This window comes from Uranotaenia lowii, chromosome 1 (genome assembly GCF_029784155.1).
Source record: "Uranotaenia lowii strain MFRU-FL chromosome 1, ASM2978415v1, whole genome shotgun sequence".
NCBI classification, from domain to species: domain Eukaryota; kingdom Metazoa; phylum Arthropoda; class Insecta; order Diptera; family Culicidae; genus Uranotaenia; species Uranotaenia lowii.
The window spans coordinates 19,556,187-19,579,657 of record NC_073691.1 but is presented as its reverse complement, the minus strand read 5'-3'; the positions used below and the strand labels follow the sequence as shown (position 1 = coordinate 19,579,657).

General features: G+C 39.2%; 5 protein-coding genes and 1 long non-coding RNA gene across 7 annotated transcripts; 3 read left to right on the top strand and 3 right to left on the bottom strand.

Annotated features, from left to right (window-relative positions):
• Positions 1-460: 460 nt before the first annotated feature.
• Positions 461-2,615, bottom strand: LOC129742135 (zinc finger protein 59-like). Its single transcript, XM_055733979.1, has 2 exons — positions 2,243-2,615; positions 461-2,180 (listed from the first exon to the last, which is right to left on the bottom strand). The coding sequence occupies exons 1-2, from the start codon at positions 2,527-2,529 to the stop codon at positions 623-625; spliced, it is 1,845 nt and encodes a 614-aa protein (XP_055589954.1). The 5' UTR covers positions 2,530-2,615; the 3' UTR covers positions 461-622.
• A 441-nt stretch (positions 2,616-3,056) lies between these two features.
• On the bottom strand, positions 3,057-4,784 carry LOC129758268 (uncharacterized). The gene has a single exon (XM_055755750.1). The coding sequence runs from the start codon at positions 4,782-4,784 to the stop codon at positions 3,057-3,059; it is 1,728 nt and encodes a 575-aa protein (XP_055611725.1).
• A 5,712-nt stretch (positions 4,785-10,496) lies between these two features.
• LOC129758261 (uncharacterized) lies at positions 10,497-11,411 on the top strand. Its single transcript, XM_055755738.1, has 3 exons — positions 10,497-10,677; positions 10,872-10,978; positions 11,134-11,411. The coding sequence occupies exons 1-3, from the start codon at positions 10,652-10,654 to the stop codon at positions 11,409-11,411; spliced, it is 411 nt and encodes a 136-aa protein (XP_055611713.1). The 5' UTR covers positions 10,497-10,651.
• A 259-nt stretch (positions 11,412-11,670) lies between these two features.
• Positions 11,671-12,925, top strand: LOC129742151 (uncharacterized). Of its 2 annotated transcripts, XR_008736515.1 has the most exons (4): positions 11,671-11,774; positions 11,987-12,101; positions 12,175-12,330; positions 12,400-12,925. It is a non-coding gene; the product is annotated as an uncharacterized LOC129742151 (long non-coding RNA). The 2 variants fall into 2 exon arrangements; XR_008736513.1 differs by lacking the exon at positions 11,671-11,774 and having other exon boundaries at positions 11,960-12,101.
• Positions 12,926-17,028: 4,103 nt separating this feature from the next.
• LOC129758255 (uncharacterized) lies at positions 17,029-18,381 on the bottom strand. Its single transcript, XM_055755727.1, has one exon. It carries the CDS (start codon positions 18,379-18,381, stop codon positions 17,029-17,031), a length of 1,353 nt encoding a protein of 450 aa, XP_055611702.1.
• Positions 18,382-21,117: 2,736 nt separating this feature from the next.
• Positions 21,118-22,506, top strand: LOC129742143 (zinc finger protein 619-like). Its single transcript, XM_055733988.1, has 2 exons — positions 21,118-21,436; positions 21,493-22,506. Exons 1-2 carry the CDS (start codon positions 21,186-21,188, stop codon positions 22,370-22,372), a joined length of 1,131 nt encoding a protein of 376 aa, XP_055589963.1. The 5' UTR covers positions 21,118-21,185; the 3' UTR covers positions 22,373-22,506.
• Positions 22,507-23,471: the final 965 nt, after the last annotated feature.

Below are 23,471 nucleotides of genomic sequence, written 5' to 3'. Positions count from 1 at the left end.
TTGTTTCTTGTAATATGATACGAGCTTATTAAATGCTATGAAAAACCGCCTTGTATTGAACGTTGCGCAGCTTGACAGTAATATGTTTAATAAACGATAGAAACATAAGTTTAAGTTAGGGCTTCGAGAAGCTGCACTTGAATCAAAAATTTAAATTATAGTTTAACAGTATTTTAACAAGATAGTTGATCAATTTTTCACTTGACCGGTATGCCGGTCTTGCTTTGTTTGAAGATTGTTATGTTTTAGACCTTCACACGCTGATCGGGCCAAACTAAAATTTTATCCATAAAACATGCAAAATGGAAATAAGGTGAGCTATTGAACAACAGATGGCGCATCAATTGCTAAAACGGCGACTGTTATAACGAATTCTTGTAGTGATTCATCAAATATGATTGCTCTAAAAAAATATTTCGAAGCATATTAAATTGTATAACTGTTGTGTATAGGTTTTATTTCTATCTTTTATTATATCAATAACAGTTTTAAGGCGATTCAAAAGTTATCATGAAAACTGTAGTTTGTAGCCAAACAAATTATTAGGATGGAAAGCATCCAAAATGTTTATTAAACCATCGGCGAACATCCTCGGAACAAATTCATTAAAGTTTAGAACAGGTCAAGAACGTTTCATTCTTGTCGGATGTACCGCTTTCAAATGATTCGACAAATAACGGTCAGTCTTGAACGATTTGTGGCATACGTGGCATTCGAAATCCGCCGTCGTTATATGAAGTATCTTGTGCTGACGCAAAGCCGACATGTTTGGAAAACTGCGATTACAGATCTCGCATAAGCGTTGCCTCGGGTGTGAGCTTTGGCGGTGGTGTCGTAAGTCATCGTTCGTTATAAACGTTTCATTGCATTCGCTGCAAACAAAAGTTAGATCGTGCTTGTCTAAATGGGTCTGACGATGGCAGTTTAATGAGTACTTGTTTATGAAAATCATCCGACAAATTTCACACTCGTTTGATGATTTTCGAAAGTGCTTTTTTCGATGACTTTGTAACCCTGTGCCTGTGGTAAAAAGCTGTTTGCAAATGTCGCATCGGAAATTAGGCGACCTAGAGTGAACGCCATCACGATGAGTTTGTAAAGCTTTAAAATTCGAAAAATGTTTGCCACATTTTTTGCACACATATTTATCAGTATGTATGTTACGATGTTGTACTAGTGATTGTCTACATATAAATGTTCTAGGACAATCTGGACATTCCAAATAAGGATATTCTTCATTGCCATGTGCACCACTAATATGGGTTGTTAAATCCGTTCGATTCAGAAATCTCATTTTACAGAGAAAGCAGTTGAATTGGTTTGTTATTTTGTTCATGCGCGGTTGATTCTCGTGTATTTCGCTGATGTGCCGTCTTAGCGCTCCATTATTTGCGTAAGAAAGTTCACAATGAGGACAAGCGTACGGTTTATCATCGCCGTGAACTTCTAACGAATGTTTTCCTAATTCACCAACCATCCGGAAAGTCATATCACAATTCCTACATTCCAGCAAAGAATTGGGAGAATAAATTATACTTTTCCGTTTTTCTAATATGACTCGGTGATTGGTTATACTAAAACAATCGATGCCATTTCGAAACAATTCCTCTTCACTGTGGCTGCTCAAATGGCGGTTAAAAATTTCAACATCGTACATCATTTTCTGACAGACATTGCAGCGAAATTCAGCACTTTTTGGATGATGTTGAATTAAATGATTGTGAAGTTCCAATTTCGACGAAAAACATACTTTGCAGAGGTAGCACTTCTGATTCAATACTATGAACGGTTGATTCTCTGAGCCAATCTCAAACACCGATCGTTCTAATTCAGCCGGGCCATCCTTCTCTAAATCATTCATACGTTTCGGGCGCGCTGTCGAATTTTCGGCTTGGATCTCATGGTTAATGATTTGCTTAAGTGATTCATTAGAAAGCTTGAAATTTTCAAACAGAGGTTGCATCGTTTGTATCAGTTGAATGTTAGCAGCACAAGGGAAGCAAATTGAAGCATTGGTTTTGCTTCTCAAACCAAACAATTTTCCGATTGTTTCCGGAAGGCTACGATCAATTGCTTCATTTGTAAGTTGTTTGATGAAATCCCTGCACAAAATCATATCCTTTTCCAGAAAAAATAGAAAACATATTCGGCATGTAGCAACGATCGTTAAATTTCCTTCCCTGGAAATACATGTAAAAACAATCTTGTTACCTTTCGTTTAAAGGTTTTCATAAAATATTACCTGTCGTAGAATATCGTCGGTTCAGAGTAAGCTTCATTTGAGAATCTTCGGTCAGTGTCATCGAAATGCTTGTCACAAACTTTCCCAGACCTAGCCAGTGACCCGTTCCGGGATGTGATCGCCAATTGACATCCCATTTGAATGGCCTGTAGCCATCGCTTGGCCAGCGTTCGACTCGATGGAATATCTCGCATGCGGTTCTCCGCTTCTACACTGTCACAGTAGGGCACGATACAGGACATGGTTGAGAGTGCTTCCTTTCGGAACCATGCGGTTAATGGTTTCATTTCAAATTACTCGAGAAATTCCTGATGATGCTCCTGATGCCTTTCCCGTGGATTCCATTCCAAATATATACGCAATCAATTTGTTAAACTCTAAAAACCGATTACGCAAATAAAAATATTTTTCTATCGGGATTAATTGAGAATCTCTCGTTCATCCTAAAAACGGGTAAAAAATACGTTTGGCCCGGTTGAATAAACCCAAATTTGTGTTGGCTCACAGTCTTCATCAAGGTGAGTATATATACAGGAGGTGTTACCGAATATCGAATTCCCGAATCATTTTTTTTTTTTTTTTTTTTTTTTTTTTTCCTTTTTCCCGGGATTTTAATTATTTATGTGGAATCATTCATCCCGATATCCGTTTTGCTTCACTGTTTTGTTTTTAAACTTAAGTTTGCTTTAATATCACTGTTTGTGTTTTGATTTTATTTTCCACTTTGATGGTTTGTTTCGTATTTCAAATCTTTATTTTCGTTCACTGATAGTCTTTTTTTTTTTTGTTGTTGTTCACTTTTAGGCACTGTTTCCTACAGTTCTTGTAGGAGTTTGGTTTTTCTCATGAAAAGCAAGACTTTTCTTTCTTCCTTCGGGCAATTTGAGAGGATCGTGCGGAGGCTGGTACTTAAACCGAAGTTTTTCCTTTGCTGCTGGTAGCAAAGGCAGTCCACGAGGATGTGTTTTACGGTAACGATTGTGTTGCAGGCATGACATACTGGAGCAGGTTCTCTAGCCATGAGAAAACCGTGTGTGAGCCGTGTGTGTCCGATTCGTAAGCGCGTAAGGGCTCGTCTATCCTCGAACATCTTTTGGTCGATCCAGGAGCATGGTGTGTTCTTAATTTCTCGAAGTTTGACCGTGTGACTTTGATTCCAGGTATTTTCCCAACTTGCCCATATTTGATTTTTTATGGTTCTTATAGCATCAGTGTGAGGAATTGGGGAAATTGGAGGAGAACTCTGACTTCCTTCGAAAGCTAAACGGTCGGCAGCTTCGTTGCCAGAGATTCCGCAGTGCCCGGGAACCCAACAGAGAATTACGTTTTTGGAAACAGCCTGTTTTGATATTTCAGCAACCCATGGATGGGTGTCGTTGTTTGCGGCAGCGGCCGTGAGGACACTAGCCGAGTCGGAGAAAATGACGGTAGGTTGATTGATGGTGCAGTAGTTTTCTAGTGCGATTTTAAGTGCGAAGGCTTCGGCACTGTATACCGAGCAAGCAGACGGTAGCGGGAGTCCCTCACGTTTGTTTTCATTGTAGATTCCGTAACCAACCTGTCCATTCAGGCTTTTTGATCCGTCGGTGAACACTTTGTTATAGGAAGCGTACAACCGAGTTTGGTGTTCAAGAAACTTGGGAAGCACATTCTGAGATGGTTGTCCGGCTCTAATGATTTTGAGTAGGCTTAAATCGATCTTGGGTTTTTTGCAGTTCCAGGGGCGTAGCCGAGGGTCAGAACGGACACATATATTTGGTAGAGCAATAGAAAAAAGTTGTTGCAGAGAGTCTCTAGTCCTGACCACCATAGGTGCGTCGCTGGGTCGGTTGTATGACAACCATCGGATTGTTTTTGCCGTAAGAGCTTGGGTTATGACATTTTCGAAAGGTTGTAATCCACTTTCTGCCATCAGAGAGATGATAGGGCTAGATTGGAAGGCTGCGCTTATGGTACGAACTCCTTGGTTGTAAGCAGGTTCAAGAATTTTGGTCACCTTGTCTCCGCCTCGGCTGAATAATCCTACTCCATACAAAATTGATGGCAGCAACCAAGCGCGTAGAAACCTTTGAAGAATGGGACGAGATGCGGAACCACAGTTTTGGCTCAGGATTTTTAGTATGTTGAGCTTGTTCGTACAGTTCTTTCGAACCCGATTTGCGTGTCCAATAAAGTTAAGTTTGTCGTCTACAATAACTCCAAGGATTCTTGCTGAGTGAACCAGTCCAATGTTGTTTCTGTCCAGTAATAGAGGGGGTAGACGGCTCAATCTCTTGCGGTTTGGCCCAAAGTGTAGTAGTTTAGATTTTTCGGCAGAAAAGGAAAATCCTACTTCCGGTGCCCATTTTGATAAAGCTTCTACAGCATTTTGAAGTTTTTTTCGCGTAAGTTTTGCGAAGGAGGACTTGGCTATGAGAATGATGTCGTCCGCAAAGATGAGTGTTTGAGTGTTTTCTGGGATGACATTAAAAATGTTCTGCATCGCAACTAGGAAGAGAGTCGGAGCGATGACGGATCCTTGAGGAATCCCTTCGTGAATCATTTTCGTTGTTGAAAACTGGCCGTCAATGAGTACTTTAAATTTTCGGTTTTCTAAAATTATTTGGCATCACTGGCCTACAAAACGGACGCTTGTTTTTTTCACTCTTCAAATTTTAGCTTATTTCTGCCTTTAAAACAGTTTTTAACTATTGTAATTGGAATAACTCGATATTTCAACGATTAAGTTATAGGCGCGGAGTGTTATTTCAACAATCTACATAGTTTTTGTGGAAATTCACTGAAATTGTTCTGCTAAGTTGAACCTAACCTTACTCTCGAACTTGACTCTGTTTTGGTTGCTGATGTGCCATTGAATTCAGCAGTGTGAAGTCGTCGATTTGTGCCTGTGTACTGTGTTACCGTTTGTTTCTGTTTGTTTTGTCGAAATGAGTTCCGATAATATTTGCTGCTGCTGCGGCCGTGACTTTCCTCCCGTGCCTAGAGGCTCGAAGAAGCTGAAGAAGAAACAAAATGATTCGATTTCCATCGGATGGGTCTGTTGTGATATTTGTGAGGGTTGGTACCATACGTCTTGTGTTAAAATAAGTGATGCACTCGTGTCGGAACTACCCAACCTGCTGTTCTCTTGTGAGAAGTGTTGCGTTCGAGGCAGTTTAACACCCAAAGATGTACCAAGACCTACTGTCGATCTGGAGCTGATTGCGAAACTTGAAACGCGTATTGACAATATCACCACCGATATTCAGAAATTAAGTGCTGAGCTTGATTCCAATCGTGTCAACTACAAGAAGCAATGGGACCAGCTGAAAATCCAGATTAAAAACATCAACATCAACCGATCTGAAGGTGAACGTGCATCAGAAACTAAACTGCTCAATAACATTAGTGAAAAACTAAATATCATCGAGACTGGAGCGAAACTCGCCGACGCCTGTACAGCTAATGTGAATAGTCGAAGACTAGCTGTAAACCGAATCCCATACAACTCCGGGGAAAATGTTAATTCCATTATCGAAAAAGTCTTTCTTACTCTTGGCGTACCTGGACTCTTCTGTAACGTAGTGAATTGTTTCCGATTACCCGTTAAACCGTCCAACTGGTCTGACCGTACACTGAGTCCCACCATCCTTGTTGTTATGGATCATGAGGAAAATCGCAACACAGTACTTAAACATTACTATCAAAAGTTCGAGGAAATGAAATTATCAGCTCTCAACAATCGAACTCCCCTCAATTATCGCTTCACATTGAATGAAGTTCTATCTGCCTCTTCTTTCCGTATTCGTAATCTTGCTCTTCGGCTCAAGCATCAAAAAAGAATTCAATCTATCTTTATACGTAATGGTAATATATCGGTTAAACTCCCAGGACAAAAACGTTACTGCTCTGTAAAAAATACTGATCAGCTACTACAACTGATCGAACCCACGAACTCGGCAGAAAGTCCCAATGAGTCATCTGTATTCTACGATGCGGAAAATTCCGACATTCCTGGAGATATCCTAACACACATTAACGAACCGACGACTTCTTCCTCTCTCAACCATGTCCAACTTTAACTGTTCTAATTTGCGTATTGGTCACTTAAATGTCCGTAGTCTTGAAAAACATGTAGATGAAGTTAAGCTTCTCCTCGATAAAACTCAGTATCATTTCTTCGGATTGTCAGAAACTATGCTAAAAGCATCAGCACCTGTTGGCCCAATTCGCATTCCATCTTATAATTTTATACGTCACTCCCTCACCACTAAAAACGAACGGCGCGCTAGAACGCATGGAGGATTGGGGTTGTACGTTAAAAAAGGCATAAAGGCTACACCTATCTTGAAATCCACTAACGATCCAACCACCCCCGCGAACCAAAGATTTGAATTTCTTGCTGTCCAGACAAAACTAAATTCTCTTAATATTTGTGTAGCTGTTATATATAATCCCTGCGGATCTAATCCGCTTTTTGCCAAGAGTTACGAACAATTTCTAACCGATCTGACAGCATTTAATTTTGACAGAATCTATTGCCTAGGTGATTTTAATATCAATGTGTCATCAAACCAACCTTCCGTCAACTTAAATGCTCTTAATTGTATTCATGCTACGTTTAATCTTACGATCTTACCCACATCTCCCACTAGAATAACCGAACACTGCGCAACCACTATCGATCTCATGATCACTGACTCTCCTCAACACATATTGAAAGCTAAAACAGCTACCGCTAACTCTATCTCTGACCATGAAATTATTTATTGCATAACAGACTTACGAGTACCTAAACCACCTCCACAGCGCGTGAAAGTGCGCAGTTTGGGAAGGATTGATGTTACGCAGCTACACTTTGACTATCAAGAACTCGATCTAACACCATTTTACAATACTCACGATATCGATTACAAAACCTCTTATCTAACATCCCAGCTAAAATCTCTTCTCGATATTCATGCTCCCGAAAAAACTATAACTGTCCGTGATAAACGTACTCCTTGGATCACTAATGAAATTGAGCGAACAATTGCGCTTAGAGATTTAGCGTACTCTCTCTATGTTCGTAATCCGAACCGGTTTAAAGGTGATCCTCAATGGATTGATTATAGTCGTATCCGTGACAGAGCAAAAACCCTAATATCTCAAGCGAAAAGACGCTATGCTGATAGGTGTTTCTCTCGTGACATGCCAGCCAAACAACTATGGTGTAATTTGCGCAGAGAGGGAATTCATAATAGTTCCAAAACAAACGACACAAGTCAAGACTTCAACGCAGACGTGTTGAATACTTTTTTCACCTCTGGACATTTACAGCTGTTACCACCGTCTACTTGTCTTCCACTCCTTAGTGATGACATACACTCTAACAATATGAATAACCGATTTGACTTTCAAAATACATCCACCAATGAGATTTGCAAAAGACTTTATGAGATCCATTCCAATGCAATTGGCTCAGATAGCATCCCTATCAACTTCCTTAAACTATTGTGTCCCTTCATCCTACCAGTATTGTGCCACCTTTTTAACAGTATAATAGCTTCCGTAACATTTCCAAGTACATGGAAGAAAGCTATCGTGACTCCTATCCCGAAAATAAGTAATCCTACGGCTGCTAAAGATTACAGACCAATAAGCGTTCTTCCAGCCATGTCCAAAATACTGGAAAAAGTACTACTGGCACAAATAACAGAACATCTTAACCAACACGATCCTCCTCTCCTTGCTAAACATCAATCTGGTTATCGTAAAGGTCACTCAACTACAACTGCCTTAGCCAAGGTGACACACGACATACTCAGTAATCTCGACAATGATCATTGCACAATATTGGTTCTTGTTGACTTCTCGCTAGCATTCAACTGCGTCAATCATCGATCGCTAGCAAGGAAGTTGATATCCGAATTTTGTTTCTCGTCACCCGCATGTAATCTCATATCGTCTTTTCTCACGAACCGATGTCAGGTCGTGCGCTGTTCTAATGCGACATCAGCTGAACTACCACTCACAGATGGTACACCCCAAGGCTCATGCCTGAGTGCCTTGCTCTTCAGCTTATATGTAAATAGTCTCCCTACCATCCTAAAATGCAGCTATCAACTCTATGCAGATGACTTACAAATTTACATAAATGGTCCTATATCTGAAGTCGATCAACTTGTCCGAACCATCAACGAAGACCTGGCGAGAATTGAGCTGTGGAGCAAGAATAATTATCTCTCACCCAACCCCAGTAAGACCCAGGCGATTGCCTTCTCCAAACGAGATAGTATCAGTCCTAACATTGACATTATCTTCTGTAATCAAACCATCCCTCTGATGAAAAAAGTGAAGAACTTAGGACTTACAATGGATCACAACTTGAATTGGACCGACCACGTGAATAGTATTTCATCAAAAGTCTTCCTCACTCTCAGAACTTTCCGTAAATTCCAATCCGTTCTCACTGTTCCAATTCGTTTGAAACTGGTCCAATCTATTATTGTCCCTATTTTCTCATACTGCGATACAGTTTACTTCCCAGGTCTCTCAGCAGCCTGTAAAGACCAGCTGCTAAGGTGCTACAAGTCTGCGGCAAGATTTGTCTTCAATCTGAAACGAAGGGAGACTACAGAGACCACCAGAAGACTTATACTTGGCTGCGATCTCCTTGAGAACTATCGGAGGCGTATATGTTGCTTCATGCGCCAGGGTTACGACCAAAAGCTACCTGCATATCTCCTTTCTCACCTCCAGCGAGGGAGGAACGAGCGATCTAAATGCTTCATCATCCCCCAACATACCACAACCTCTAGGAAGAGTATACTGGTGTATGGCCCCTCCTGTTGGAACAACTTGCCTTTGGCGACAAGACAAACCAGCTCGCTAACAACCTTCAAGACCGCGTTGAACAGAGCTACATAACGCAAATATTATATTCGTTATCAAAACATTTATTAATATTCCACGCGTTTTGTGACACAAGTGATTTCCTTAACCTGAACTAATAGTTAATTGTAACCGACAGGCTGCGTTAAAGTTAATAAATTACAAATTACAAATTACAAATTAAAAAAACTCTTAATGTATTTTCCCATATTTCCGACAATACCCCACCGTTTTAAAGTTGTAAGGATGCATCCACGATTAACTTTATCAAAGGCTTTTGATAAGTCCAACAGTAAGCATTCAGTGTGCATATTTTTGTCTAGTGCATCGTTTAATATACATTCCAGAGTCCCCAGGTGATCATCCGTAGATAAGCCAGGCCTGAAGGCGAATTGACGAGTGTCCAGTAAATTTCTTGTTTCTAGAACTGTACGTAATCTGAAATTTACCATTTTTTCTAAAATCTTGCCTATGCAATCTAGTAGTGTGATCGGTCGGTAGCTACTTAACAAGTGAAGATTTTGGTTGGGTTTGGGGATAGGGATTACCAGTCCTTCTTTCCATTTTTCGGGGCATGAGCCTGATTGCCAGATGTTGTTGTAAAGTTCGAGCAATCGGAGCTTCCCTATAGGTGGAAGGTTTTTTAAAAGCGGATACCCAATACCGTCCGGGCCAGCTGAATTTCCTTTCATTCTCCGTAAAGCTGACTCGAGCTCAGTAAAGGAGAAGGCGGTGTTATAATCGAGGCAGATGTTGGTGTCGAAGTTAGTGGTATTAGGTTGAATTGATGAGTTGGGAGATGCAGAGATTGACTGGAGTTGGTCCCCAAATGCTTCGGCTAAGCTGAGAGGGTCGTTTGTGTAGGAGCTGTTCAATAGAATATGGAATTTACTGTGTCGATTTTGTCCATTGAGTCTTTTAATTTTGTCCCATACACAGTAAACGAAAATTACCGAGTTCGGTAATTCAGTTTACAGAACCTGCTCTGTAAATCGAAAAATTTCGGTAATTGATCAATCTGACGTCTGGTTTTTACCGAGTTCGGTAAATCGATTCTTGATTTACCGAAGTTCTTTTATTTTTATGTAAACAAATCGCTTTGCCGTAAATTTTCGGTAAAAAAGCACCGAAAACTGTAAACCAGTGTCGATGTCATCAGAAACGTCAAATTTCGAACGTCCGTTTCTGGCAGCTTTGAGTGCAACTGTCTCTCTCTGATAACCGCGATGTTTAACGATCGGTTTTATCATCTGCAGCAGCGGGAAGCTTGAAATAGCGATCGTCGCCATTTTTTTATTGCTTCGGTTTAAGTGTTTGGTTGATGTGTTATGAATTTGATTTCGTTTTTGAATTGTGATGATAATAATAAAATGGCCAAGTATAATACGGCTGGCAGATTGATAAAAAGAGAAGGTAGAAAGAAGAGTTAACTTTTATTTTTACCGCGGTTTGTTTATGTAGTGCCGTGAAGTACGGGATTCCTTTTTTTTTCAATACTCTTGGCCAAAGACGGCTACTTTCGATAGTGGACCAAGACCGACTATTAAACCGGATCCGATGACGATATCCGTAGAAACCTATGGGTAAGTTGGTGTTGTTTTCTAATTGAATGCCGTAAAGCGATATAAGATTTCCGTTTTTTTTGTAGTTTGTGTTTTCAGGCGGCTGGATGATTCATCCCGTGATAGCTTTCCGGATAACAATTAAAACTCAATTATAAGAATCGGACTGACCAAAATTAGAACTCACCGCTGATCGCATTTTTCTTTATTTCCAGTGTGAAATTCAAACATTCATCTCTTTATTGGAACAGCACCTTCCAATGTCGTAACCTTCCCAGAGAAGCGGAACAGCATCAGCTAGACGTCTTTTCGGATGAGTCCAGTAAGCAAAATCTTTTAAGTATTAAATTTCTAACTCCGATGAATTTACGGATATATTTTCATATTCCAAGAATGATGAATCAGAACCGCGAAAGAAAATTAAAGAATGCAAAAAAAAAAAAAAAATCGATGTCTAATTGCTTCCATTTCTTTCAGCTTACTTGGTTTATTTTGGCCACAGGAAGGATTTTCCCTACATGTTTTATCTTAGGAGAAACCGTGCTATACCTCGATTCTTGGTCCGAAGTCCCTTGCTGCTGATGGAAAAACCGTTCAAATCAACCATAAATGGCAGTAGTACTGGTGGTACTAAAGTAAAAGTAATTAAATGTTGCTACAGTGACGGCCGCCAAATATTAGGCAAGTACCTACTAATTTTAAAAGAACTCTCAAACTTCAAAATTCATTTGTTAAAAATCAAATTCGCACAGTGAACAATCGTTATCAATTAAAAATTGATATTGGCGACCATTGGCCGAATGAAATTTTTTATGAATTTTTTTACAAAATTAGCTAACAGCCTCCTTTCATAATTTTTCACAATTCATAATTATTGCATAAAGTCTCAAACCGGTCAAGTCAACAAGAAGTACACTTCGACGGCTGGTTCGTAAATTGTTTTTATCTATCAAAGTGATTTTTTCTATCGATGTAGCGTTCGTAATAAAACAAACTGTATGCAAACGCATTGGAAGGTGATTTGACATCTACCAAACAAATCGATTCAACACCAAAAAATCAGTTTAAGAACACGCCGCTAGATTCATAAACTAACAAACGAAACAGCTATGTATTTGGTACGACAGTGAATATCTTCTTTCATATTTACTCAATATTGCTAAATTTATTCACGATTCATTTCATTGTGTCGAATCATTTCATGAAATCTTCCGTGATACAACTTTTTATAAACCAATCCTGTGTTACGAGCGATTTCCGCACACGACCCACAGTCCTCCCCTTTACATTTTTGTTTGTTTATTTACTTTCCACTTTTGCGCGACTGCAGTGTTTTACGGGTGTTGACGGGTAGAATTTCATCTCTGGAGTCTTTCTCAGCATCAGTATTGTGTAGCGTCTTAGAAAAAGCAAGAAGCATAAACCTGAGCTTCGGGAGCGTAGAAGTAAGTTGTCCGGACAATAATTTCGTTTAATACCAAGGAGCAGCGTTACCAATGTTTACCTTTTTGCTTCCAGTTTCAAAGAAACCCAAAAATGCTTCTGGAACTTTCGCCTAGTAGGAAACTGATTCTCAAGGTGAGCGGAAACATTTCAGCTTTGGAAAAGGGTAGCGGTTCATCTGGCTACGTAATACATCCGGATGTGGTATTTTCTTCGCGAGTGGCTATTCCGGTAAGTGGATTTGGTTCTGGTGAAAATTAGGATACTGAACTACATGTTCTTTTCTGTATTCTTGTCCAGGGGAGCGTAAAAATACTAGAAGCGCAGAAAAAAGAACACCAAACCGACATCGGAAAGCCGATTTCATGCAGCACAATTCCGATACTGTCAGAAATGGAAACAGTATAAGAAACCTATTCATTTCATTCATCCGGCTACACCAGCAAAGCCAGCCATTCCTTTAACCACATTCGGAGCAAAGAAGGAAATCATGGTAGAAAGATAGGTTATCATCGATGGACCCCATCCCGGCTTAGTTCTGCTACAATTCCACCTTTCAACCGGTTAATAATATGGACAATAGTTGCTTAAACAGTGTGCAAAGATAAAAATGAGAATTTATGAAAATGTGTATGTATTTCTTGAAATCATTGATAATTTTTTTTTATATTTTTACATTAAATGTCATACTAACACCTTCATTTCCTCCATAGAAAGTTTTTCGATCAAATGAATAGTTTTTAAAATACACACGATTGTAATTGCCCGAATTCTAGATGACCATAGCCTTAATACGTACACTTTTAATAATAAAAAAAACTGATCACAAACACAATATCAAGTTGTTATTTACCCTATTTCAAACCATGATTGGTTATTCTATTTTTGTAGTTATTGCTGGAAAACACTTTCCGGTAGTGAGTAACTTTTCTTTTTACGATAAATAAAACTATACTTTTTATTTTTTTTTTTTTCCTTTCAGCTTATGATTCTTACATCTGAGCAGAATGTGCAATTTACTGTTCTATTGAAAAAATTGGATCGATCACGAAAAGGAAGAAACCGTCTCTGTATTCAGATGTTTCGCCATCAGGTTTTGAATATATATGGCGAATATGAGGCTGTGCACCTCAAGCCAAAAAACGTCAAACTACAACAACAACAGGTTTTGAATATATTAGCTTGCTATCCGTGTCGGTTCCATTATTACCCGGCAGTCCGGCGTTTCAACTTGGGGAGCATCACATTCGGTGACACCTAGAAGGAAATAATGGAATTCTTCAACCAACCAATGCACCTTTTCTTACTAGCACAGACTGCCGCAAATCCGGTGCAAGCAAGCCAGTTCGATATGGACAAAGATTTCGCCTTCCTGGATTTTGGTTCATCGTTGGTACGACCCAAGCCATGGCATTCGCTCCGAATTCATCACAATTAAGATATTCGTCTTGAAGTTGCCAAAGTATTCAAACATGGATCAATTTAATAAGCTACATTTTGAATTTGATCAAAGCCTTTAAGCCAGGCTGAATACTGTCACAGGCTACGCCTTTGCGGCATATGACCACACTCAGAAAAATACTATTATACATGCCATAAGATTCTCTTATGAAGTGGCGCCATAAGAAAAATCATTGAAATTCATAAGATTCTCTTATGACGCGAATGAATTCTGAAATGAACACTAACTTCAATGAGCGGTTTTTGCTTTTCATAAGAGGATCTTATGGAAACATGAAATGTCACGTATAATGATAAAAATTCAAGTTATTTGTTGTTTACTATTTATTTTTCGTCAAATTCGTTTGAAATAACATCATGGATGCACTATGCTCACCATCAGCAGTAAATCGACACCCGGTTCTAATAAAGTTTTTTTCCGCATCCGGTTCTTTGCGCTTTGTGCCGGTCAGTATACTGTATATGCTGAAAAGTAAACCAAAAATGTATTTTGAGTTTGCAAATATATTCAACGTTAGCAAAAATTGAAACTTAAACTAAAACTTACCATTTAAAATCACATTCAACTATGCACTTAGGAAGACATATAATTTAACAAGAGTTCTTTGGTTTTTGATGAAAAAAACTGAAGGAATTAATGAATGTGTTCATTTTATTTTCACAATGCCGTATCTTCTATTTTTCATAAGATGTTCCTATGAAACTTGTTAGAATTTCATAAGACTCTTATGAAAACCAATTTTGCACTCTAAAAAGTGGTTCATAAGACGCATCTTATGAACATTATAATAAGAATTTGCCTGAGTGCAGTAGTCTATCACTGATCAGTCTGTTCCAGGTAACTAGTTAAACATGTTTATTTCGCGTTTTCTGTGTTCGGGATTAGGTTAGGGTCAGGTGTTAGGGGTCAATGAAGTACCTAGCAGTATTCTTCATTTTGGACTTATATTTTAAAATCTTGATAGGATAGCCGCTAGCTACAATTAAAACCATGATGCAGCTTGTGCAGCATCAATTGCGATCTTTGCAATCAACTAGCATTACGACAATGTTAGGAACACTGTTAAAATAACGCTACCTTACCCTTTCGAGATTTTCATTTCCACAATCAATAAATTTTTCAATAAATTCATCATGTATTTCCTTTTCTTCTCTTCTGAAAATTCTCACGACTGTTAGTGAACTTTTTGTCGAATATGGATAAGCAAAAAACTAATATGAGGTTAGCTGAAAAAATGCAAAATTTTCGGTAATTTTTACTGAAACCCGTAAAACGTACGATTTTTTCAGCTTATGATGCAACCCGCATAACACAAGATGATTCGAGTATCCTGAAGACACTTCAAGCAAGAAATCTCAATTCTGAGGAACACAGATGGACATAAAAGGTTCAGTCGAATCGATGTTTTTGCCTAAAGCAGTGTCGACACGAGCCAAAAAATTTTTTCCAGAAGGCCCTTCCACTTTAGGCAAAAACATCGATTTGAATGAGTCTCTAATGTCCATATGCATTCCTTAGAATTGAAATTTCCTGCTTGAAGTATCTCTGGAAACTCCAATCATCTCGCGTTATGCGCTTTGCATCATATGTGGAAATTACCGAACGTATTACGGATTTCGATGAAAATTACCGAAAATTTTACAGTTTTCGGTAAATATTACTACCAATACGGTGATAATTACAGAAATTTCGGTAAAAATTAACGATATTTCGGCAAACGTCACCGGTTGTTCGGTAAATATTATCAAACTTTTTGGTATAACTTACCGGTATTTCGGTAATATTTACCTTTATTTCTGTAATATTCACCGGAATTACGGTAATAATTACAAGTATTTCGGTAAAATCTGACGGTTGTTCGGTAAATATAACCGAGCTTTTACTGTTTTTCGGTAAAAAAAATCACGGTATTTCGGTAAAATTTATGGATATTTCGATAGTAATTACAGGTTTTCGGTAAAAATTTAAGGTATTTCGGTAAACTCTACCGGTTGTTTGGTACATATTAACGAGCTTGTATAGTATATCGGTTAAACATTACCGCCTTTCGGTAATAATTACAAACATTTCGGCTAAACAATACCGGTTATTCGGTAATATAACGAGATATCACGTTGACAACTGTCAATAATTTGACAGATGATTAGCCGAGTTACGGTAATTTTTTACAGGAAAAGGTCTGTAACATCTGACAGCTGTCACATCTCTGCCATGAAAAAAATTACCGAACGGTTTAACGATTTCCACATGTTAGGATTTCGGTAAAAAAATTACCGAACTCGGTAATTTTCGTTTACTGTGTAGTTTAACTGCCGGTGTGTTTGGTTCGATTTCCTCTAAGAATTTAAGCCAACTTTCCAATTTAGCATTTTTAATAATTGCTCTTGCTTCAGATCGGGCTTGTTTGAATTCAGCTAGCGCGTTGGATTTACGGGGATCGTCATTAGTTAGACGTCGGAGGGAACGGAGCTTTTTCCGTCGTAATTTGATGGCATCCCGGACTTCTGGGGACCACCAAGGAACCGCAATCTTTCCTGGTTCGCCAGTCGTTCGCGGTATACATATTGAAGCTGAGTCAAAGATTATTTTGGTGAAGGATTCAACTGTGATGGGGATGTCTTGACTGAAGTGATTTTCAGTTAAGGATTGGTAGTTAGGCCAGTCTGCTTGTTCGTATTTCCATCTTGGTCTTGTGTTTGATTGTGGGGTAGATTGCTGAATCGTTATTTTGATGGGCAGGTGGTCGCTACCATGGGTGTCATCTAATGTATACCAGCCAAAATTCGGTCCAAGGGCCCAGGAGACCAGGCTCAGGTCCAAAGCTGACGTGTTCCCTGTAGAGGGATCTACGCGTGTGTGACTGCCATCGTTCAGAATAGTGAGATTGTGCGATAGGGCGAAGTTTTCTATGTATTCCCCTTTTTTGTCGGTGTGATAACTTCCCCAGTTAGTGGAATGGGCGTTCAGGTCTCCTAAGATGATCATAGGTGTTGGTAATTGTGCAACTAGGTTTTCCATTTCGTCGACAAGATCGTTAAAAGCCAGTGAGGGGGGAACATATAATGAGGCTACGGTGATGTCAAGAGGGGCGTGTAAACGAACACAAATGACATTTAGCGTCGATCGGATAGTTATGGGAGAAAAAGGTGTCCCTTTTTTAATAGCCAAACCAACGCCCCGGCGGGAGGGGCTTGTTACATCGTCTTTGAGGTGGAGCTCATAACCTTTAAGAGGGCTGTTACGGAAAGCAGTTTGTGATGCCATGGTTTCTTGCAGAGCAAATAATATGGGGGAGTATTTGAAAGCTAAAAGTTGCAATTCTTGAAGGTGAGATCGTATTCCACATATATTCCATTGTATGGCAAATTTGGTAATATTTTTCCTTGCTGGTATGTTTGGAGCCATTTATGTTTTCGTATGGATTTGTTATGTATTGGTTGGAGTGAATATAAGTGGAGAAAATTGACTTACCGACGTGATGATGGGTGGTAAGAGGGGGCGGGGTTTTGTGTTGTAGATGGAATTGGCTGTTGGGGATACCTGGTTCGATCGTTGGTCTCGATGGGTGGAGAAGGTGTATTTCGGTTCATATTCATTTTCTTCATTGTTGGACAGTTATCATCCAGGTCTGGGTTGTCATCAGGAGGTGTGTTCGTTCGGCCGCGTTTTGGAGTTGTTTGTGGATTGTTGATTTCAAATGAAGTGTCCATTAATGGGTTGCTGCAGGTTTCAGTAAGTGTGTCATCATCGTCTTCCTCATCTACTACGGGGTTGTGTTCCTTCTTCATGGCCATGATACGGGCTACCAGCTTGGAGTTCTGTTCTATCAATTCGGTGACCTGTTTTTCGAGTTTGAAGATGGTTTCTTGGGAGTTTATCTTTCCGAGCTCGGCTATTTGTCTTTCGAGTTGTTGTATCTTGCGGTCTTTGTCATCAGGAATTGATTGAGCTTTATTCAGGCGAAGTTGTAAGGTAGAATTTTTGGCTGCTTCCATTCGGGACTTGAACTGTCTGGTGGCTTCTGAATGGCTGATGCCAAGGTCGGTCCTAATACGAATTATTTCCTGCTCCTGTTTGTTGATTGGACAGCTGCGGTTTGTTGTTGGATGGGGGCCACCACAGTTATTGCAGTGAGGTTGGTTGGTGCAATCGGAGTGCGAAGGACTTTCCCCGCAGACCTGGCAGATTGTTTCGTTTGTGCATTTGGCTTTGGTATGGCCAAAGTTGCCGCAGTTCTGGCAGAGCATGGGACGGGAGTAGTACGGCCTAGTTGCGATTCGCAGATAACCGAAGCGAATATGGGTGGGTGGAACGGTTCCTCTTATGGTCAGCACGATGGAGTCCGACGGAAAAGATTTTCCTTGGAATTTTTTCACAAAACGGTAGGCTTTTATAACGCCCTCGTCTTCCAGCGCCTTTGCAAGATCGTCATCGGATAGATCCGACACTTCTCGGCAGGTCACCACACATTGGCAGGTATTTAAAGTGGGGTGGATTTGTACGGTAACAGGTGTCCCGTCGATTAGTTTATTGAGTTGCTGGAGTTTTTCCGACTGTTTGGGGTTTCGGACTCGTAATAGGTAATTCTTCCCTGCGTCAATGGCATTTGCGCCATCAATTCTACCAGCGGCAGCATCGATGGATTTCGCAATGATGAATGGGTTGGATGGAAGCTTGGTATTGGCATTTGCGGGTTTCATCAATAGAAACTGAACGTCACCGTGAATTCTTTGCGGGTCCATCCAGATTGGGAGCGACCTTTGATTTGAGTTTCTGGGAGGGCCTGGTAGGCTGCCCCACGGCGGAACACTTTCCGCCATTTTGTTTGTTGGCGTCTCAAAAAATGGCTTCTTCTGAGTTTAAAACTTTGTCTCAATACGGTCAACAGATTGCCCCGACGGTGGCACGAAATCTGTTACGTGAAAGCTCCCGACGGTGATACTTTCACGCGCACGAACGCGACTTTATTTTCACAAGAAAACAGTAAGCTTTAGCAATTATTCTCAAAAAATCTCCTGAAACACGTCTTTACACAACGGTTGTCAAAACGAGAATCGTGAATTCCCGAATCAGCCATTTTGGCTATGTAGGCTATGCAACTATATGCAACTCATGAAGTTTGTTTACCAACAAACCACAGAAAAGCTGAGCAAAAAATAAACAAACTCATTGAGAGCCCCGCTCACTCCTCGCCTACTTACTGTGAAAGTCGGAGAACCTAGTGTATCTAAAGACCTTGGTTCACTCCGCTTCGATTTTAGACACGGAAAAATAATAAAAAGGTTAAAATTACGGAGATAAAAAGGTGAACGCTCGTGAAAGCCGAAAAGGTAACTTCTACTTCTTCGAGGTGAAACTCACCTCACAGCGAGGTAAAGTTTACCTAAATCGAGCTGGAAAAAAGATACAATTCACCGAGAAAAAAGGTGAATTCAAAAAAGGTAAATCTTACCTCGTAGTGAGGTGAAGTCACCTGAATTGAGCTGAATAAAAAAGTACAATCCACCTAGAAAAAAGTTGAATCAAAAAAGGTAAAACTTACCTCGTAGCGAGGTGAAGTTGACCTGGATTGAGCTAAACAAAACGGTACAGCTGTTCATCTTGAAAGAATGTAACAATTTACCGAACCCGTTTTTTGAGGTTAAGCTGTTTTGTCATTCAGGAACAAGTTTTGCTTTGTGCCCAATATGTGAAAATCGGAACAGAACGGTAAATGTTTTCTTAGATTTCTTTAATAGTGCTGGTTCTCGTCATAATACATTGCTTTTTTTACAGATTGACCGACATTCCGGAACATCCCACAGATCATTCCGGAAAAGCGGGACCTAACCGGATCAATCGAAGGAGTTAAGGATATGAATGTGAAGGATTGCAAGAGGATTCAGCGGCCAAGTTTCCTCGTAAGAAATCGAAGAAGGTGGCCGTGAGGAAGCAACAATAATTTTCTGCATTCCAACATTAATTATAAAGGTAAAAATCCCTATTATCTTAAATAAATACCAATTCTTGAACGAATTTTGTTTTATTTTTATTGAATAAACCAACCAAACCAGTTGAATTTACCTTTTAAATCAGTGGGTGGGGTAACGGTAGGCTTGCCAGATGGTTTTCAAAAAAAAAGCGGGACATTTTGAGAGAAAAAAGCGGGACACAGCCGAAAAAAGCGGGACATTTTAAAAAAATTGTTTAAAAAAGTCATTAAATGTATGTAACATATGTGAATGTTTTTTTTTTGCTACTCTAAAAGTGCGGTGCTTTTTTACTTGAGTATTATGCATGCAGAAAAAATCCAAAATATGAGCGCTTGTAATCATAGCAGCTTTGCCTACTAGCGACACGTCGCATACGTCGCGACGTTGAAAATAATAACGACGCAGCGCGAGTTTCCAAGGAGACTTGAAGCACGCGATTGATGCCCTAAAGAAAATTTACAGTAAATAACAAAAACAATGTTCGAATACTACATCGAAATCGCCTACTGGACTGAAAAAAGGAAAACAAACCAGCGAATGACAGGAATCCCGCTAGTAAAAAAGCGTCGCTAGTCCTCCTGTCGCTATTCGGTTTGGTGCTTTACACATAATATAAAGTTCTATAAATCAATAATGGAGGCATAGTTTAGTTTATATAAGATCTGCTTTCCGAACCAACGTCTTTATTTTCAAATTCAGACGCAAACATCGAACAAATTGAAGCTTTTCAATGCCCTTGCGTTGGTAAAAAAAAAGTGCGAACGACACAAAGACGTTAAAACAAATGTAGCACTTTTTGATACTGTTTTCAGTGTCCAAATGTTCAATTTTCAACACTGAACTGCTTAAAATTTATTTTGAATAAATAAAATGCTTTTTTACATTTATTTATATGTGATTTCCACTAGTTTTAAAATAGAAAAATAGTATGAGTCATAAAGCATGTCACAATGTGACACTGTCACATACTCAAATGGAGCTTGACAAAGAAAAATGCATAACAAATGACATATATTCAATTGAAAAGCAGTACTTCTTACAAATTTAAATGCAATGTCGTGTTTGATAGATAGAAATCTAACAATAATAGAAATTGCATAGAAAAATTTAAAAGGTCATTCCCAAAGAAATAAGGGATCAAAGAAAAAGCAAGCATCTAATTTGTGTGATGTGTAATTTTGATAAAGCAAAATAAGTCAAACGAAGGCCAACTTGTTTTTTTTTTCTATTTGAACACTTAGTTTAAAAAAAGCGGGACATTTCGAGTAAAAAGCGGGACGGCGGGACATTTTCCAAATAAGCGGGACATGTCCAGCTTTTGCGGGACGGATGGCAACCCTAGGTAACGGTATTATTTACTATTTTGCTAGGTGAACGCAAAAAAGGTAAAATTTACCTTTTTTCTAGGTGAATTGAAACAAGATAAAAATTACCTTTTTGATAGGTGAATGAAAGGTAAAATTTACCGAGAAAAAAATCACCTCGCAAAAAGGTAAATTTTACCTTTTTTTTATTTTCCGTGGATGGGAATGAGATAAAATATTTATTATTATGGCTGAAAAAGTTTAGCGTGTTATTTACATGCGTGATTCTTATAAGAAATTAGCTTGTTCCGAAAAATAAAGGATAACTGAAAATATCCAACTAGAACTATGCCTTGTATCGTACCAACTTGCGATCCGCAAACAAATGCGACCGGGAAGCGCAAGTTTCCGCTGAATCCCGCTTTGGCCGAGCGATGGTTCCAGGCTATCCGAGTCGGTTGTCAAGTAGTCAGTAGAGATTGGTGTGATTCCACAACAACCGACATCAGTTCCTGGGAAATTTGTGACAACCATTTCGATGATGCATGTCCAGCAGTTCCGGTTGAAGGTTACCAGGAACCATCTCTTTTTTTCAATGAGTAGAAAATAGCTCACAATTGATCTGGGAAGCTCTTAACTTATTTATTTTTTCCAGTGAAGGCACGGAAATATCTGTGGCGACATGTAGAATATGCTTGCAGTTTTTCAAAACGGACCATGTTTTAAAAGCTGATGACTATTTAAATCTACATTTACACCTATATAAAGAATTAGATGTTATTAGAAATACTTTAACAACACCTGAAACAATTTCCACATGTATATGCCTTGAATGCGTTGCGAAAATTGAGATCATCAGCGCCGTTCAGTTATTTTTCAAGCATTCGACTGAATCGAAGAATGTGCTTCGTGAGCATATCAGCCATGAAATTGAAAATGGCCTTACTGCTGAAAAATCCGAGGAAACAGATTTACTGATAAAGCTGGAAATACCGGCTGTTGAAATTGAACCCGAATCGGAAATCCAAAACAAAACAGATCGAAGCACATACGACGATAGAAACTGGAGAAGTCCTCGTGGTACTCGGAAGAAATTATTTTCTTGTGATTTTTGTGAAAAGAGGTTCACTACAGAGAGATATGTGAAATTTCATAAGAAAACTTGTGGAAAATCTATACAAAGCTCACTTCAACTTGAAGGAAGTACATACAAAAATAAAACTGTCATAAATCAAGAAACAAGAAACGATCAGAGTAAATACTGTTGTTATAAGTGTTCCAAAAGGTTTACGCAGAAAAAATATCTTAACCTGCACATACGAGAGAAACATGAAGAGGGAGTTATCAATCGACAGACTCACGAGTGTCTGATCTGTGAATTCGAGTATCGCTTGGGCTCGGAACTGGAGTCCCATATACACAGGGATCACGCCAGCGAAATTTACCCGTACTTTAGATGTAAGGAGTGTCGTAAAAATTTCACCTCTCAGTTTTATCTAGCTATGCACAACCAGATGCATGGACAGTTATCTTAAATTGTCTAATCGATCGGTGGAATTGACAAATTATTATTCGGTCATGGTATTTCATAGAGCTTTCGTTTTTAAGAACCCAACTAATTAACATACGAAAGCTACAATAAAAGTGAAATAAATTTTGTTTTATTTAAGTATGTATATAATTCTTTTCTCCCGAAAGCTATGAGTATCATAAGAACTCGGAGAACTAGAAATCAAACTTTTAATTCTAAACTAGTAAAAGTTCTTGAGTACTTACCTTAATCTCTCTTTGTCATCTTATCAGTGATAATTCAATTTGGAAAATATCGAACAAAATATATTTTTCACTGTGAACTGTCATCTGATCCAAAGTTCCGTTCGTCAATTGCAGATTCCGTGACACTAGTCGGCCGTCCTACCGTTTGATTAGTGTGCTGTCTCTTGTGTCTCTCCAAACTCTGAGAAGATTTCAACATTCTCTTACAGATTCCACATTCGAATCCGGGGGTCTCGCTATGAACATTTCTGCAGTGATTTCTTAAATTTTTTAGCGTTTTAAACATTTTGTAACATATGGCACATTTGAATTTACGCTCTATTTTATGAGCGTACCCGTGCTGGTACAGCATGATCTGTGTAGCAAAAGTTTTTGAACACACGCGACATTCCAAAAATGGGTACGACTCTCCGGCATGAGCGTCCTGGATGTGTTTTGTCAGCTGTCCACCGTTAGGTAATCTATTTTGGCAAAGTAAGCACACGTAGCGATGTTGGATACGCCTTTCATTCTTGTGGATTTGTCTGACGTGTTGAACGAGATTGTTTTTATATTTGTATGTGCTGTTGCATTCCGGGCAGCGAAAGGGTCTATCCACATCACTAAGAATTCTGCTCGGAGGTGCTTCTGATTCCGCAACAAAATGCAATGACTCGGTTTCCTTGTGGGGACTCAAATGGAACACATAATTGTGATCTGAAATCAACCCAATATCTGATGCTTCAGTATTTGCCACAGGCATCACCCTGGTTGGGTGCTCTAAATATTTGATCTTTGGTTCACGTTCGACCCAATCGATTTCCAAATTCTTATTTTCAGTCATTTCATCAATAGTTAGTTTAAGAAAATTCAAAGATG